Below are 15,113 nucleotides of genomic sequence, written 5' to 3' on the forward strand. Positions count from 1 at the left end.
AAGCACATTAAGATATTAATGGAAATCCCAATTTCTACAAAGTAGGTAGGTAGGTTTTTCAGGGATTTTTCTTTTTTATGCTTGATTAAACAAGTTTAAAATCTGATAAATCATAAGTGTTTAATTTTGTCTTGAAAGTTTTAATGCATTTTAAACTTTAATTTACAACATCATGTAAGAAGTAAGTATTTTTTTACTTATTGCATGTGCCTCAGCAGGTTTTTCCATCAACCTGTTTTTTTTCCCATTTGTTACAAGTCCCAGTTTGTCTAAAAAAGCTAATTAAAGGCAACGTGAGATAAAAATAGTCAAGCTGTTTCTTAGCCTTGGTTGCCATATTAATCTGTTACCCAATGGGCTTTTCTTCACAATTATTTATTTAAGTCAAGCTCAAGAGTTGAAGGATCTCCCTTGCCCAAGATAAAATGTTATCAGTTTGATTTGATTTGAACCTTTGCTGCTTTTTCACAAAATATGTATTTATTGATTACAGAGAAACACCACAGTATTTTTCTGATTGGTAAAAATTCAAAAGGTTTCTCATTTTCGTCTTATTAGCCTCCTTAGTTGTTTGTTTTCTCCACAACAGAGCAGACTACACTGGAATACAGTCTAAAACTGGTGCAGATTTGAGCTGCTGTGCTTCACAATTTATGTCCTCCTACATCTCTGAGGCAGAATTTTCCATCATTTGTGTAGGTGTCCGCAAATATGGATGGAAGAGAAAGCTATCTTTTCTGGGTCATCAATCCTGATTCACTCTAACACAAATCCACCACATCCTCATATTTTGTAACACTTGACATACTACAAATATATACACAGTATACACAGCACAATTTGTGAAAAATGGTTAGTAACATGAGGTCCAGATGTAAAACAGGACAGCTTTGATGTGCATAAGCTTTTTAAGCATATGCGAAAACAGAAGGTGAAGCAGACTGAAGCTGTGCTGTGACTGCATAGAGCATGAGGTTATTTGGTCCATGTAGCATTAATCTTCAAAGACCATATTAATCGTTAAGATTGCTGTTTTGTTGGAAATGAAAAACTTAGCTGATAAATTATAAAGCTGACTGGGAGATCTTGGGGTGAAAATGTAAATCAATAGATTATTGTAATTTTTTTAACTGCCATAAATATTAACGTATCTATGCTGGCCTAAACTTTTGTCTCAAAACAGTTTGTAAGTAAGATAACCTAAACATCATGTATTCCAAAATGCATAAAAGTAATTACTATCGGGTTTTTTTAATTTTCAGACAAAACTGTTTCAGTGGAATGTGAGAATGATCATGACACAGATTTGTAGGCAACTAATAAAACTCACAAAACATTACATTGAAAAATGTTAAGCCTCCATATCACTATAATATCAAACCTAACAAACTGAACACCTATTCCATTAAAAAAAGAAATTGCACTGATTTGTTTTCCATGATTATAAAGTGTGGTTGTCACTAGCTCGAACAAATTATGTGAACTACACTCTGATATGTTAACTCACAATTCTAAGAACTAGGGGCTGCATAAAATACAATTTTCTGGCCAATCACCAATTGTGAAAAAGCCTGACCTGCCAATTGTGATTTTGGCTGGAAAACAGGTTTTAGACTGTATTCCAGGTTTTTTACCAACCGGGTGGGGCAGGTTTGTCAGTCAGCCCTCTCACACTGCAGGAGAGGAGCAGTAGCAGACCAGACCTTTCAGGAGGTAGGTCAGCTAAGATTAAAGAAGGTGGGGCCAATCAATTGGTGCATCCCAAAAAAGAACAAAATTTAAAATCAGAAGGTAGACCTTTCAAGCAGTGGCAATTCACATGACTGCATACTGATGAAAATCCCACTTTTCAATGCAGTGTCTCCTGCATTGAAAAGGGGGACACTGAAAGTCTGGCTCTACACAGAGCCAGACTTTCTTGTATTCATCTAAAATGTTCTTAATCATAAAAAGGTTTTTAAAACTGATAGATAAATAAATAAATAAATAAATAAATAAATAAATAAATAAATAAATAAATAAATAAATAAATAAATAAATAAATAAATAAATAAAAGCTCTGGACTTTGGTTGCTGGTTGTTTCAGTTTATGTCCAGTCCTTGTACCTGGCCATTAGACATATCAAGCCTGAAAAGCTATGTACAGCAAATAAGCAGCTTTTGGAAGTCATGTTGTTAAATGATGCAATATAAGTCCAGACAAAAGCTTGGCTTTGCTGGTGCTAAAATATTATTATATGTACTTCACTGCAATTTCATGCTAATTTACCGAATAAAAAAAGGAATAGGAACTGCTTCTTTGCATGAGGCTATTTGTAGTGTTAACGTACTTAAAAGATCCACCTCAAAAGTCTTGAGTTCAAACTTAAAAATGTCCATTTGTCCATCCATCCATTCATCATCCATCTACAGTTTATCCAAGACCTGGTCATCAAGGAAACAGCATACAGAGATCCCTTCTCAAATGACCTTATCTAGTCTCTCTCCGGGAGACTCTGAGGAATTCCCGAGCCAGCTGTGATGAGTAATCTCTCCAGAGAGAAGTGGGACTGCTCAGACCCCTCCTCCTGGTGACACATTTCTGAAACACCTAACTACTAAGTCATTCAGATGACTCCAGTTGTCTGAGAGAACACCAGCATAACTTGTAATTGTAGTTGAGATTTTTTTTTAGTGAAATCAATTAATATCAATATGTTTTATAGTCTCCCAACTGGGTCCCTTTAGCTACTTTTAGAGTGCTCCGTGCCTTGTTTGGGGGGTCAACAACTGTGAGCACATGTACTCATCTAATAAAACAAGTAAAGAAAAATTTGATTGCAAAATTCAATCACTATTTAAAACTTTAAGGAGAATATTTGATAGTCTGAGGAAGGACTCACATTCAGAATGCTGCAGTTAAAGGGGCAGTACTTTCCAGGCACGTTGTGCCATGTTATAGCTCAATCAAGTAACTGTTATTATTAAAAAGTTGTATTTATCAAACATGATTTAAAAGAAATTTGACTTCGCAATTTAATGCAAAGTATTTCTCAAGCACTCATGAAAGATTCACAGGTATGTTTTTAATGAGGCAACAACATTATAACATGATGCAAAGCTCCAAAAGATTTTACATAATTCTCATGGTTATATGGATGTTTCTAATTCAGATCGGATCAGATTGTGAAAAGGATGAATCTGTAAACTGATTCAGAGACAAAAACTGCAGCAGGTATATACATTAATAGACAAAAAATGTTTTACCTTATGTCGCTGTGTTATGTTGACTCCTACATACATTTGTTTCTCTTTTTATGTCTTTTACCCTTCTTTCTAGCTGAGAGTATGTCTCTCTGTTTGCTTTTGTCCATCTCTGCTTTATTTATGCCCCTGAGCATGGACACTGTCTCCTGCTAGTGAGCGATCTGCTGTCATCCCACCTGCTCATCATTACTTTATCAACACTGCAGTAATCGAATCTTTTCTCTCCAAATTGTTCTGTCTTCCACTGCAGCGAGACACTCTCAGGTCAGCCAACCTGCTTTGGTTAGGTCCCTGTTATTTTTCGCTGTGAACCTCAGGTTGTCCTTCATAAACCTGTCAACGTCAGTCAAACTCTTTACCATGTCATCCCTCATGATGTTCACTGCTGTCATTCTACTTCTAAGAACCACCTTGCCCACTCTCTGCTATCTTTCCCACACTCTCACTTTGGCTCATTCATTGTTGTTGACTTGGCTTTATTTGCCTCAAGCTTCTTTTACTTTCCTTCTTTGGAGGCCCCAAGTACTCTATTTGCTGTTAACATTTTAAAATATAATTTTGACTTTTTATTTGTATTATCATTAGTTGCAGTTTCCTACATCCATCTTTTTTTAGTCTTTTTGCTGTATTTCATTTTACCCACTTCTGGTTTATAAACAGAACAACTTTTTAAATACATGTGTGTTGGATCATGTATCCAGTTTTCCTGGACCACCTCATTTGTACCTTTACAACTTTAGAGCTGTAAAGGTTACACAACTTACCCTAAAATTAAATTGGCTTACCCATCGAGATTCTTTTTTTTTCCAAGAATGTTAAGAGTACCAACTACATTTAAGCTAACTGCAGTACCTCTCATAGTGCTTCTTACTTGGTACCTGTACAACTCAAACCGCTCGGGATTTGGAAAGTAGGACCATGTGGCAAGGCGTCTGACTTCGGATCAGAAGATTGAGGGTTCAAGTCCCTTCGTGGTTGTTTTTAAAGGATCGACACAAGTATCACATAGTGCATCTCTGCAATATTCCATATTTCAGTTCATGTTAGTTAAAAAGCAAATGTCTTTCTCTACATTATATTAAGATTTTTTTTTTTAACTGCACATATTTCATGTGAGCCCTCATCAACACTGCATGACATGCTGTTCATGCAAGACAAGCCAAATCAAAAACAATTGTCTGACTTGCATCTTACATTTCTAAACACTTCCATATAAAAGTCTTAAGTTGTGGAGTCCCTATCAAATCCTACCCAAGGCAAAGTCAAGTTTGTTAAAAATATTTAGGCCACACACTACACCAATCAAAGTTTAGGCTTATATTTTTTTCTTGCAAGCTATATATAAATCAAAAATCGTGTTTATATGCAATAATTTCCTATTTTCTTTATACTTATATGTAAAATAACCATTTCTATTTCTATATGCATGTTCTTTAGCTTTAACACATATTACTAAAATAAATAGTGCTTTCACTTGGATAAGTCTGTAACTTTCCATACAAAAGCAAATTTATTTAGTTACTTGAGTATCAACTGACATAATATGCTCAATTTATTCTGCTTGGTTTGCAAATCAATATTTTGTTTATATTTCCCCAAAGCAATAATAATATTAAATGTACAAATGAAACTAATAATGCTACTAGAACCATTTTCCTATTAAAACAATAATACCTTATCCTCATAACAGCGTACAGGACTCTACACTACTAGTATCGGAGTTAAAGTGAGGGTGGAAAGCGGTATCTGCTTCGTAACAAGCATAGCCTAGCCGTTCTGTTAACATGGTATAACTTTGATAAAACCACACATAAGTTGGTTTTAAAGCACCGAAATCATGTACAGTCTTGTTATTTGATACTTTGTATACATTTTAAGCAATATTACCTGAAACGACGGGAAGCAGCATGCCCTGGTTTGACGTTGCCTCGCTAGTGAGCGGAAGCTGCAACACTGTTCACAAGAAGGTTCCCTCCGTCTTTCAGACCCTATTGCCTTTACACTATACTGCCCCCCTGTGTCGCACTCCACAACCGCATTCACCTAGTCTCAATCTGATAGCAATAAGTACTTGCTAGAATTATTTTTACCTTGAAACTGAAATGCTCCTAATAAATTGTAAATAAACTATTCTCAATATAACATAAACAAATGTTGCTGCACAATTTGTGTGTGTCAAATTTTGAAAGAGGCACGGTATGTTGTTCAGACACATAGCGCCGTTATGTAGCACAGTCAAGTAACTGTTACTGTCAGTTGTTTTAGTAATGCTGTACATATGAAACATAATTCCAGCATCACAACAATGCTTCTCCATAATGTCAATTCTTTTGAAACTTTGCGGCTCAACAAGTTTTACAAAGAATATCTTAGCTTCCTGTCTGTCTTTTCACCGTCTTCCCTGCTTAGGCCACTAGGCTCACTAAAAGTCATATTCATTACTCCTAACATTTTGTCACTTTAAGGGCTCACTTGAGGCTTAATGTGCTTAGTAATAAGTTCAATTTAACCAACACAATTTTCCCTTTACTTTTTCTTCCACTCTTTCCATGGCTGCTCTTAGCTGACACAATTTAAAAGTAAATTTCCACATTCAAAAACATTTGTAAGCATTTTGAGCCAGTATGTTTACACATCAGTACTTCAACATCACTATCACGCTACTTTGCACTGTACAGTGTCATTGGCGTTTTATGTAAATGCATGTACCGAGGCAGCTGAATGAATGTTTTACTACTGAATACAACTACTGACAATAAAACTGAGCGATTGTGAAAGGGATGACAATGTGCCAGCCTTCTGGGGGAAAGATGATAAAGTATGAGTCAGATTATACAGAGGATGTTCTGCTTAGAAAACTGAAAGGCTCCTTTTAAACTAGGCTGAACAATAAAACTCAAAACTCCTTGAAGTTCAAGAGATGTATAAATAAAATGCAGCCATATATTAATAGTTGTTGCTCAAGTTTCTCAAGATTTATGTAAACTATTTCAAGGAAGACTTATAGCAGGATGCATTTAGCATTAGTTTAATGAGGTATTGCATGGTACATTATGTCAAGGCTTTGCAACACAATGTTCAGTTGACAACAATGGATGATAGTTCTAGATCAGTGGTTCTTAACCTGGGTTCTATTGAACCCTAGGGGTTCGATGAGTCGGTCTCAGGGGTTCGGCAGAGCCTCTACCGCGGAGGTGAAGACACACTTGTTTAAAGTCGTGATGACACGCCCCGCTTGGCCATCACTTGCTGCAAGGGGATCATGTTACATTGCTTGGCCAATCGGTGCTGCGGGAAATTTAGTGCATGCAGCAGTCAACTGTTGTAGTTGTATGTCGTGTGGTTTCTTTCTTAATATTTGAATCCATACTAAATATGTCGAGCAAAAAGAAGAAAAGGAACAGACTTTGCTGTGAAGATGACATGAGAGTAGCACTTGCCAAGGTAAAGCCACGCATATCTGAACGGGTCTCCCAAAAACAACAGCAGAAGTCACACTGATTTGCAGGTATGTACTTTGGGCAATAATTTATTCTGGCCTCAAAAAAGTATTTTTGTGGATTCAAAACGACAGAAAACAAATAAAAAAATAATAATAAGTTTTAAAAAAATGTTAAATTCTTCAAAGAAAATCCACATTTATTTTTAATTAGTAAAATAGTAAAAAACTATTTTTTGGGGCTGAAATTCTTTTATGGGGCCAAAATATTTTGGGGGAGGCCAGAATAAAGTAATACCATAGTTTGTTGTGAGTTCATGCACTGTGTTGGTTTTGTTCTTTGAGCAAGGTGTTGTTCATGCACGGCTCATTTTGTGCACCAGTAAAAAAAACATATACCTATGTGTTGAATTTGGGGGGAAAAATCCTATTTTATTTATCACTAAAGAAGGGTTACATAAATGCGCATATGAAACTGGTGGGTTTGGTACCTCAAAAAAGGTTAAAAACCACTGTTATAAATAAAATAGCTGAGCTGAGGTTTTTGGTTTACTATCTTATAAGAATTTCTCTGCTATGAAAGTCCACAACCGCTGTCAACAGTTGGGATCTTTAAACATTTTTAAATGAAAAGAGCTTCAAATTTTTCATTTCAAATTGTCAGATGACATAATGAAATCCAAAATTAACGGTAAGTTTCTCTGCGATTAGCTTACCCAGTAGCATTGATTGACAGCGCTAAGACCTTCTGCCTGGCTCTGTTCTCTGAGGCCTTTTTTGCGCCATCATACGGTGCCAAATGTTTTACTCCACACTTGCACTTAAACTGGTAGTCTTCATCGGAGAAGCTTCTCAAATTTTCTTCAGAATGTTTTACCAACTACTTTGGAGGTTGCTATTTTGACTTTGGTCTCATACGGAGAAATAGGTACATGTGTTTTGCTAATCTGGAGGCTTGTAAAGTAGGAGTGTAATATTTTCTGTGAGCTTATTTGCACAGGTTTCTGTACCAGCATAGTGAAACAAGTTTGTTTGGTATTCATGCTCCTAGACACAGAACATTTTCTGAAACTCGCTGCTGCATTTTTTTGTTAGATTTTTAACTATGTCAAACAAAATAGGTTCATGTTAGGATAGGGGTTGTGATTTAGTTTCTTTTCATAATTTATTTATTGGTTAAGGCAGAGTGGAGAAGAAAGTGTGGAATATATAACAGCTCTAAAAGACAAGTCAAATTGAAAGGAATAATTAATTGTTTTGTGAAATGGCATATTTGATACCTGCCTAAAGGTTATTATTTTCAAAAGGTACTTTTAATCAGACAAACAAACCTCATTGGAAGACACATTCTAACTCACTGAACATGACTGATAGGTACATTTGCTGGGTGATCCAGTACAGTGATTCCGAAAGTCAATAAACATGGTATTGGCACTTTCGGCAAGAAGCACAGGTGCAAAGTCCTTCTTAAAGATTAAATCATCATCTCCTCACCTCCACAAAGCTTGCCAGCAGAGGAAAACATGAAATGCTCATAAATCCCCTGGGAAGGGCGTGCCGTGGTGGCGTAGCGGTTAGCGTGACCCGTATTTGGAGGCCTTGAGTCCTCGACGCGGCCGTTGCGGGTTCGACTCCCGGACCCGACGACATTTGCCGTATGTCTTCCCCCCTCTCCTTCCCTGTTTCCTGTCAGCCTACTATCACATAAGGGACATTAGAGCCCACAAAAGACCCCCTGGAGGGGTGAAAAAATAAATAAAAAATCCCCTGGGAAGGTGTCTGTGCTGACTTTAAACTTGATAAAACAAACTGAACCAACATCATCAGATGACAGTCCACATGTAGAGAATACCCCACAAACTCCTTAATGGGCTTGCTTAACAACTCTCTGTAGAAATGTGATTGTACCCCTTCATTGTACAGCTTTTGGAGCTACATGTTTTCCTTCCACTCAATTTTCAATTCCTGGAAGGAGCACACTGTGAACCCCCAGCTTCTTTTGCAGTTATTTATTACAGTTTACCCACCTGGTGGGTGTTACTAGCTGCCCGCTGGACTATCTTCAAGTCACCAGTCTAGCCCATATAGTTGGGTAGAACATAACATGGCCATAACGTTCTTTGTGTTAAACATGCTTTTTATTGTCATATGTAATCTAATTTTAAGATGAATTAAGGCTGGGGTTTTATTGGGTGCAAAAGAGTTTCACAGAGTGAAATCCACCTACCTGTGATTTTCACTTGTTGAATTGAATTGCTGACTTAACTTTTTATTATAGATGCACCTGTATGAGCTGCTGAATTGTGTACAGGTATGTTTTAAAATATGCATAAGCAAATAAAATAAAAATAATCTTTAGATATTTTATTTTATGTACTTTTTTCTCTTAATGTATTTCCTGTACAATCGGAACACACAAAAAGTGATCATAGTCCAGTTTTCTTATTTTAGAAGGTCAAACAATACTATCACTTATTTCAGTGATCTCACTCATATCACTGAAATAAAATTACCAACATATTTACGTACATTTAAATAAAAAACTGAGGTGAGAAAAATTTTTTAATTAATGATGCGCATGTCACTGAGCCAACACGGGTGTTCTGGTTCCCATTTGGCCATCAATCACTGTATCCAGCATAGTTACTTTTAAAAAAATGTAATTAATAATATCAGGTCAGAAAAGTAGGCAGGTAGAGTGAATAATAGGAAATTACCTTCCAGTTGCTGTGAGTAAATACAGAACATCTAACATATCCCCCGCTGAGTAGTTGGACTGCAACAGAGCTCGGATGAGCTTGGTGCATGCAGACCATCAGTGCTGTGCATTCTTTAGCGGGGGACTAATTTCCAGACCTCCACTTGGGTCTGGGTAAACAGCACCGCCCCGATGGTTGTTTGTTTTAAGTGTGGAACGATCCGTCGCACAGCGCCGGGCTCGATTGACACTGTCTGCTGATCTGCTACTGCGGATTGCTCAGAATAACAAGGCTGCTCGCTAATTCCCGTCTATCGGGGCTTTCGCCGAAACACCGAGAGAGTAGGGTCCAAAAAAAAAAAAAAATCCAACAGGGCAGGCAAGAACGCCGCGCCACCGTTGTCCGCACCCCAGAATGGCTTCAGGAGATCTTTACGAGGTAGGATAAAAGCACGTCCACGCAATATGCTCTGTAATATTGACGAATTATGGAATTAGGAAGTAAAGGGAAGGGCGTCACGTATGTAAAAAGCGGTGTCCTAAGCCCTTTAAGAGGCGAAACTAACCCTCTTCACGCTTTACCAACACGGGGTTGGCTTTATTAATGCTTCTACTTAAAGTCGCTCCTGATATACTTTAGCATAATTCCTATCGGCTGTGGTAAATAGGATGTAATAGAGGGGCTGAACTCCTCAGTGTGTCGCCGAGTTGAAAGTCGTGGTAAAGTGACAGCAGCAGCGCTGAGCGGACGGGCATGGTGAGCTGCCACAGACTGAGTGATGGGCTCTCAAGGTGCGCATTTAACATACCAAAATATATATTTTGCCATGGCAGTGTTTATTGGTCGGGCGAGTGTGTGGTGAGATCGAACAAAACACGGCGGCAGTTTATATTTAGCGAGCGCTGAAAAGTGGTTGGAGTGTGCTGGCTGATGTCTTGCATTTGTGAAATAGTGACTCGGAAGCGTGGGGTGGAAAAGTTGCCCCCAAATTGGAAGGTCACGCTGACCCTTTGTGCGCAGCAGCATCACTCTGGAAACAGTGCCAGAAAATACCCAAAGTCCTGGCACTTTAGCCTCGTTATCTTGTTATGGTGTCAGATGTTGCAACTCACAGAGATGAAGGTTTGATTACAGATGACGTCGTTTTAAGACAAACAAGCATGCCTTTTCCATCGTTTATTAGCCTGCATGTGATGTGGAGCACATTGCTTAGAGTTGCCTCAAAAAGTCCAGCAGACAGCTGGGGTTCTCCCGATTTTCATGTAGATAATCTCTTAACTCCATAGAAAATACTGCAGGATGAGTTAAGGACAATAAATGAAATCAAAAACACTAGGTTATAGTTTTCACCCTGCTATTTTTTAAAATGTGCATTTCAATGTGTGTTTCGTGTATGAAACCGTAGAAAAATACCACTTTGATTGTTCTCACTTCTGTACACTTTGTTATCCACTTTTAATGTAGAGAAGATCAATTCAATTGTAATTTATTTTGTGAATAAGTCTTTGCCTCAGTGATATGAGCAGTACTTTTAATAGAACTTTTATAGTTCTATTTACCAAAATTAGACAGCTTCCTGTGCAACAAACACTGGCTTTGATGGTTTTTGATAAGCAATGGGTACTATTTTCATTAGCTATGTGAAGTAGGCTTTTTGTTTCTCTGTTTTTAAATGTATGATTTAACCAAATGCATGATTTAATCAATGCACTCAAAACTAACCGAGGAAAGGTTGGTGTGAGTTGTTTCTGTTCCAATATGGTAACAAATCAGATGTTGTTAACAATGACAATATTCTGGAAGTGTACAGGTAGAAGACATATGCTTCGCTCAATAAACTAAAAGTATCTGGGTCACCAATAACATGTAAATGTCTAAATTGTACTTTTAGAGCTTATTTAAAATGTATAATGTCTATTTACCATTTCATCTAAAATAATTTGGAATATGATAAAAATCCATATTTTTCTCATTCATTTCAGAAAGCAAAATTGAATTTATATAAATTAAGGACACAGAGTGAAATACGGCATATCAAACCTTCATTTCTTGTAACATTTATAATTATGGCTTACAGTTGATGAAAACTCAAAATTCAGTGGCTTAGACAATTTAAATATAATTGAAATGAATGCAAATATTGAAATGAGTGACACATATAACTTTCTCACAGTATTACATTTTTTTAAAGTGTCCCTGTATATTTAACTATGTACAAATAATCTATATAAGTTTATTCCCTACCTGTCTGTCTGTCTGTTTATTAGGACTGTGTAATTTTATCGATTCTACAATATTTATTGATATTTTTTCCCTCAGAAAGTATACATTTTTCATCCTCAAGTATCGATACATTAAATCGTACTTTGAGTTTTATGTCAACATGTTTATGTTTGAGTTTTAAATGACAGCTATCACACATGACATTTTTTACCCAGTCACACATGTACATTAACCTTTTGCAATTAATTAAATAATGAAATGAAATTGAAAAATGACACTATCTAGTATATGTGAATAAGGCAAAAAAGGTTATTTTTCTGTATAGCCAAATACACAAAGCCACACAATTAACATTTAAACAAAGCAAATGTATAACAAAAACAACATTTATTACACCAGTATTACACCATCAGTTCAATTAATTCAATCCAAGTCTGTGGAACAGTCACAAGATGTCACCAAAATCACTCGGTCCGTCTAAAATCTTTCAGAAAATCTTAAAAATATATTGTATCGTACCGCATCGAATCGTATCCTTTGTGGAATATCGTGATTTATATCATACAGTGTGCAAAATATCGCACATTGTATTGTATTGTGAAATTAGTGTATCGCTGCAGCCCTACTATCTATCTAGTTGTATTCTGTCTCAGTTTACTGCTGACAACATAGAGGTATTTGAGGCCAGGTTTAAATGCTGTGCTCACAAACATTAGTTGCTTACTTTTCCTTTAAGCACTTCTAGGAGAAGCAGTTTTGGAAATTCCTTGAGGGTAACTTCCACTTGTGTATTAGGCTAAAGATATTTTGTTTCTTTGCACACAAGAATGTGCCTAAAAGCCTGTGGTGCTTGATATCTGGTAAAAAAAACATTTTAGTTTAAGTTTTTTATGGCTAGTAAAAGACAATGTCCATCCAAAATGTTGTGATTTATTTTTTTTATTTGTCTGGGAGTTTGTAATAATAATTATAATAATAATAATAAAATAAATCAAAAACAGCTGCTGATTATTCCAGAGTTGGACGAGTTCTTTGATTCGGGACCATACTTCTGCAAGTTTTACATCATTCCTTCATTGAAGGCACCTTATTAAAATAAATGTGTCATTAGAGGCTGAAGATATAATTCTTTCTCAGGTTCATTGGAGCACAGACATATAAAATGTGTACTTACATTAACCTTTTTGCAGTACTCACACACACTTTTTTTTAAATGCCAGTTTTAGTACTTAGCCAACTAATCCCACACTTATATCTGGGTCAACAGCTGCACACCACCTCACACTTACTTCCTCTAATGCTGAATGTGTAAACTACTAGGTCAACTAGTTTCCCCTTGATGTTCTGAGATCAAATTAAAAAGTAGAGGTGACTGAGCATCCGGTGTGGATGCTCAGTCCACACCGGACTGTCAACTGCCCCAAGATTGTTGACATAGCTCAAACTGCTCAAACCGTAGAATTATTCAAACATTTTCTAGATTATTTGGAAGATTTTTTTTTAACCTTTTCTTGAAAGTTGCGTGAGATACTAAGTTTTTAGTAATCCTGTTTCTTTCACTGCATGTTGCATTCAGCATGTGTTTTATTGTTTGCTTGGGAACTAGTTTTGTGATATGTGATAATACATTTGACCTCAAACACCCACTTTTTTCACACTGTAAACACAAAATGTATTATAATGTGTTCCTTTTCCCCAGTATAGTAAAATTGCCTGTTTTATTTCTCTGAAAAGCAATGTAATAAAATTGGAATTAGCAGATGAGACTTGGGGGGGATCACAAATTTAGCATTAACCAATAAAAGCTTAATTATTGCATTTTTTTCCATTTATATAAATAGAGGAGTAGGGCTGGGGGATATGGTCTAAAATCAATTTGATAAAATTAGCAGTTCAACTTGACAACAATAAATGGACTTTAACTCATTTTATCAACCTCCCCATCTCTTTCATTTCTTGCTACAAACTGGACATATCACATGACTCCAACCTACAGACTGTACATGTAGTGCAGTGTCTTAAAAGGACATGAGCATAGCCTATGTTAGTTATGGTTCGCTTTGTACAACCCCTGAACCCCTGGCTATTGAGAAACGATTGCTTGCTGGAAGCATTGACGTGGTTGAAGTCCTATATTTTTAAAAATCGCTTACATTTGTCTGTGGCTTATGTCTATGAAGCTTAATGGAAATTGCCCGAGAGAAGTGATTAGCGGCCACAGGTGTCAAACTCCAGTCCTCAAGGGCCGGTGTCCTGCAGTATTTAGATGTGCCACAGGTACAAAACACTGGAATAAAATGGCTTAATTACCTCCTCCTTGTGTAGATCAGTTCTCCAGAGTCTTGCTAATGACCTAATTATTCTATTCAGGTGTGGGGCAGCAGAGGCACATCTAAAAGCTGCAGGACAGCGGCCCTTGAGGACTGGAGTTTGACACCCTTAGCTTAATCAAATGAATTGGCTGTTAATGTTAATTCAATATTGTAAGTGTTGCCAGCACTTACAACTCTTTGAAAACTACAGGCAGACTATAATCCTACAACAGCACAGAAAATTAACACTATTTCTCACAACTTCTCTTTCTGTTTGCTGATTGGATACTGGAGGAATCCAATTCAATGGGAGGAAGCCCAGATAGAGCACTGAAGAGAGATTAGAATTGAGCGGAGATTGACAATGACCAGGCTAAGCCTACCTAAACATTTTTACATAGCCAAAATGACAAATAAGACTTTTCTTTTTGTTCGTTACACCAAAAATACCGACATGGGCAAAATGATGGGAGTCATTGTCAGAATTTTGAGTTTATCACCAAGGCTTATAGCGGATAGTGTTCTTTGAACTAAACCTTCTTTGTTGCACATTATGAAACGCTTTTCGGTGTTTTTTAATTTGAAAGGTCCTCATGTATAGCTATGACTCAGCAGCAGAAGCATGAATGACACTGCTGTCTTGTTGTATCTTTTTCTGCTTTAAGAAACAACTAATGAAAGCGGCTTTAAAGTGTGAACAACAGACTATAATTTCACTGTTGATACTTTATTATTCAGGTATAAGTTTTGTAAATGGTTTTGGTGAACTTATACTGTGACTTCAACGCAATATTTTTCGTATTTTCGCTGTACATAATGAATTCTGTCTTGCTACCTTTAAAGTGAGATTTTATTTCTGGTTTAATTTTTACCATCACAAGGATTCATCACTTGTTTCATTAATATTAGAAAGGAGCTTATTTGGTAATACTAAAAACAAATAAACATTATAATGCATAATAATAGATTAACATGCATTGATGCAAATACATTTCCAAAAGCACTAAGCCAGTGGTGTCCATTTCCAGTTCTCAAGGGCTAGTTTCTTCCTCCAACAGAGCTCATCAACTTGCCGTTAAGTTCTGCAGAGGCCTGGCAAGGAAACCTCCTTTGATTCAGATGTGTTGAACCAGAGAAAAAATCTAGATTATATTTGCCCCAAGGACTGACATTGAACACCACAGCTGTAAGTCA

At 36.7% G+C, this 15,113-nt stretch overlaps 1 protein-coding gene across 2 annotated transcripts in view; it reads left to right on the forward strand.

Moving 5' to 3' along the window:
- The first annotated feature begins 9,534 nt into the window (after positions 1-9,534).
- cdyl2 (chromodomain Y like 2) overlaps positions 9,535-15,113 on the forward strand; it is a 36,388-nt gene continuing 30,809 nt past the window's right edge. The window contains exon 1 of one of the 2 annotated variants that reach the window (XM_005804977.2): positions 9,535-9,822. In XM_005804977.2, the coding sequence (XP_005805034.1) occupies positions 9,799-9,822 (24 nt within the window). In that variant the 5' untranslated portion in view covers positions 9,535-9,798. Of the gene's footprint in view, positions 9,823-9,998; positions 10,176-15,113 lie in introns of those variants that run through there. The other variant, XM_023332710.1, reaches the window with a different exon arrangement.

The sequence above is a fragment of the Xiphophorus maculatus genome, chromosome 4 (genome assembly GCF_002775205.1).
Source record: "Xiphophorus maculatus strain JP 163 A chromosome 4, X_maculatus-5.0-male, whole genome shotgun sequence".
In the NCBI taxonomy this organism is placed as follows: domain Eukaryota; kingdom Metazoa; phylum Chordata; class Actinopteri; order Cyprinodontiformes; family Poeciliidae; genus Xiphophorus; species Xiphophorus maculatus.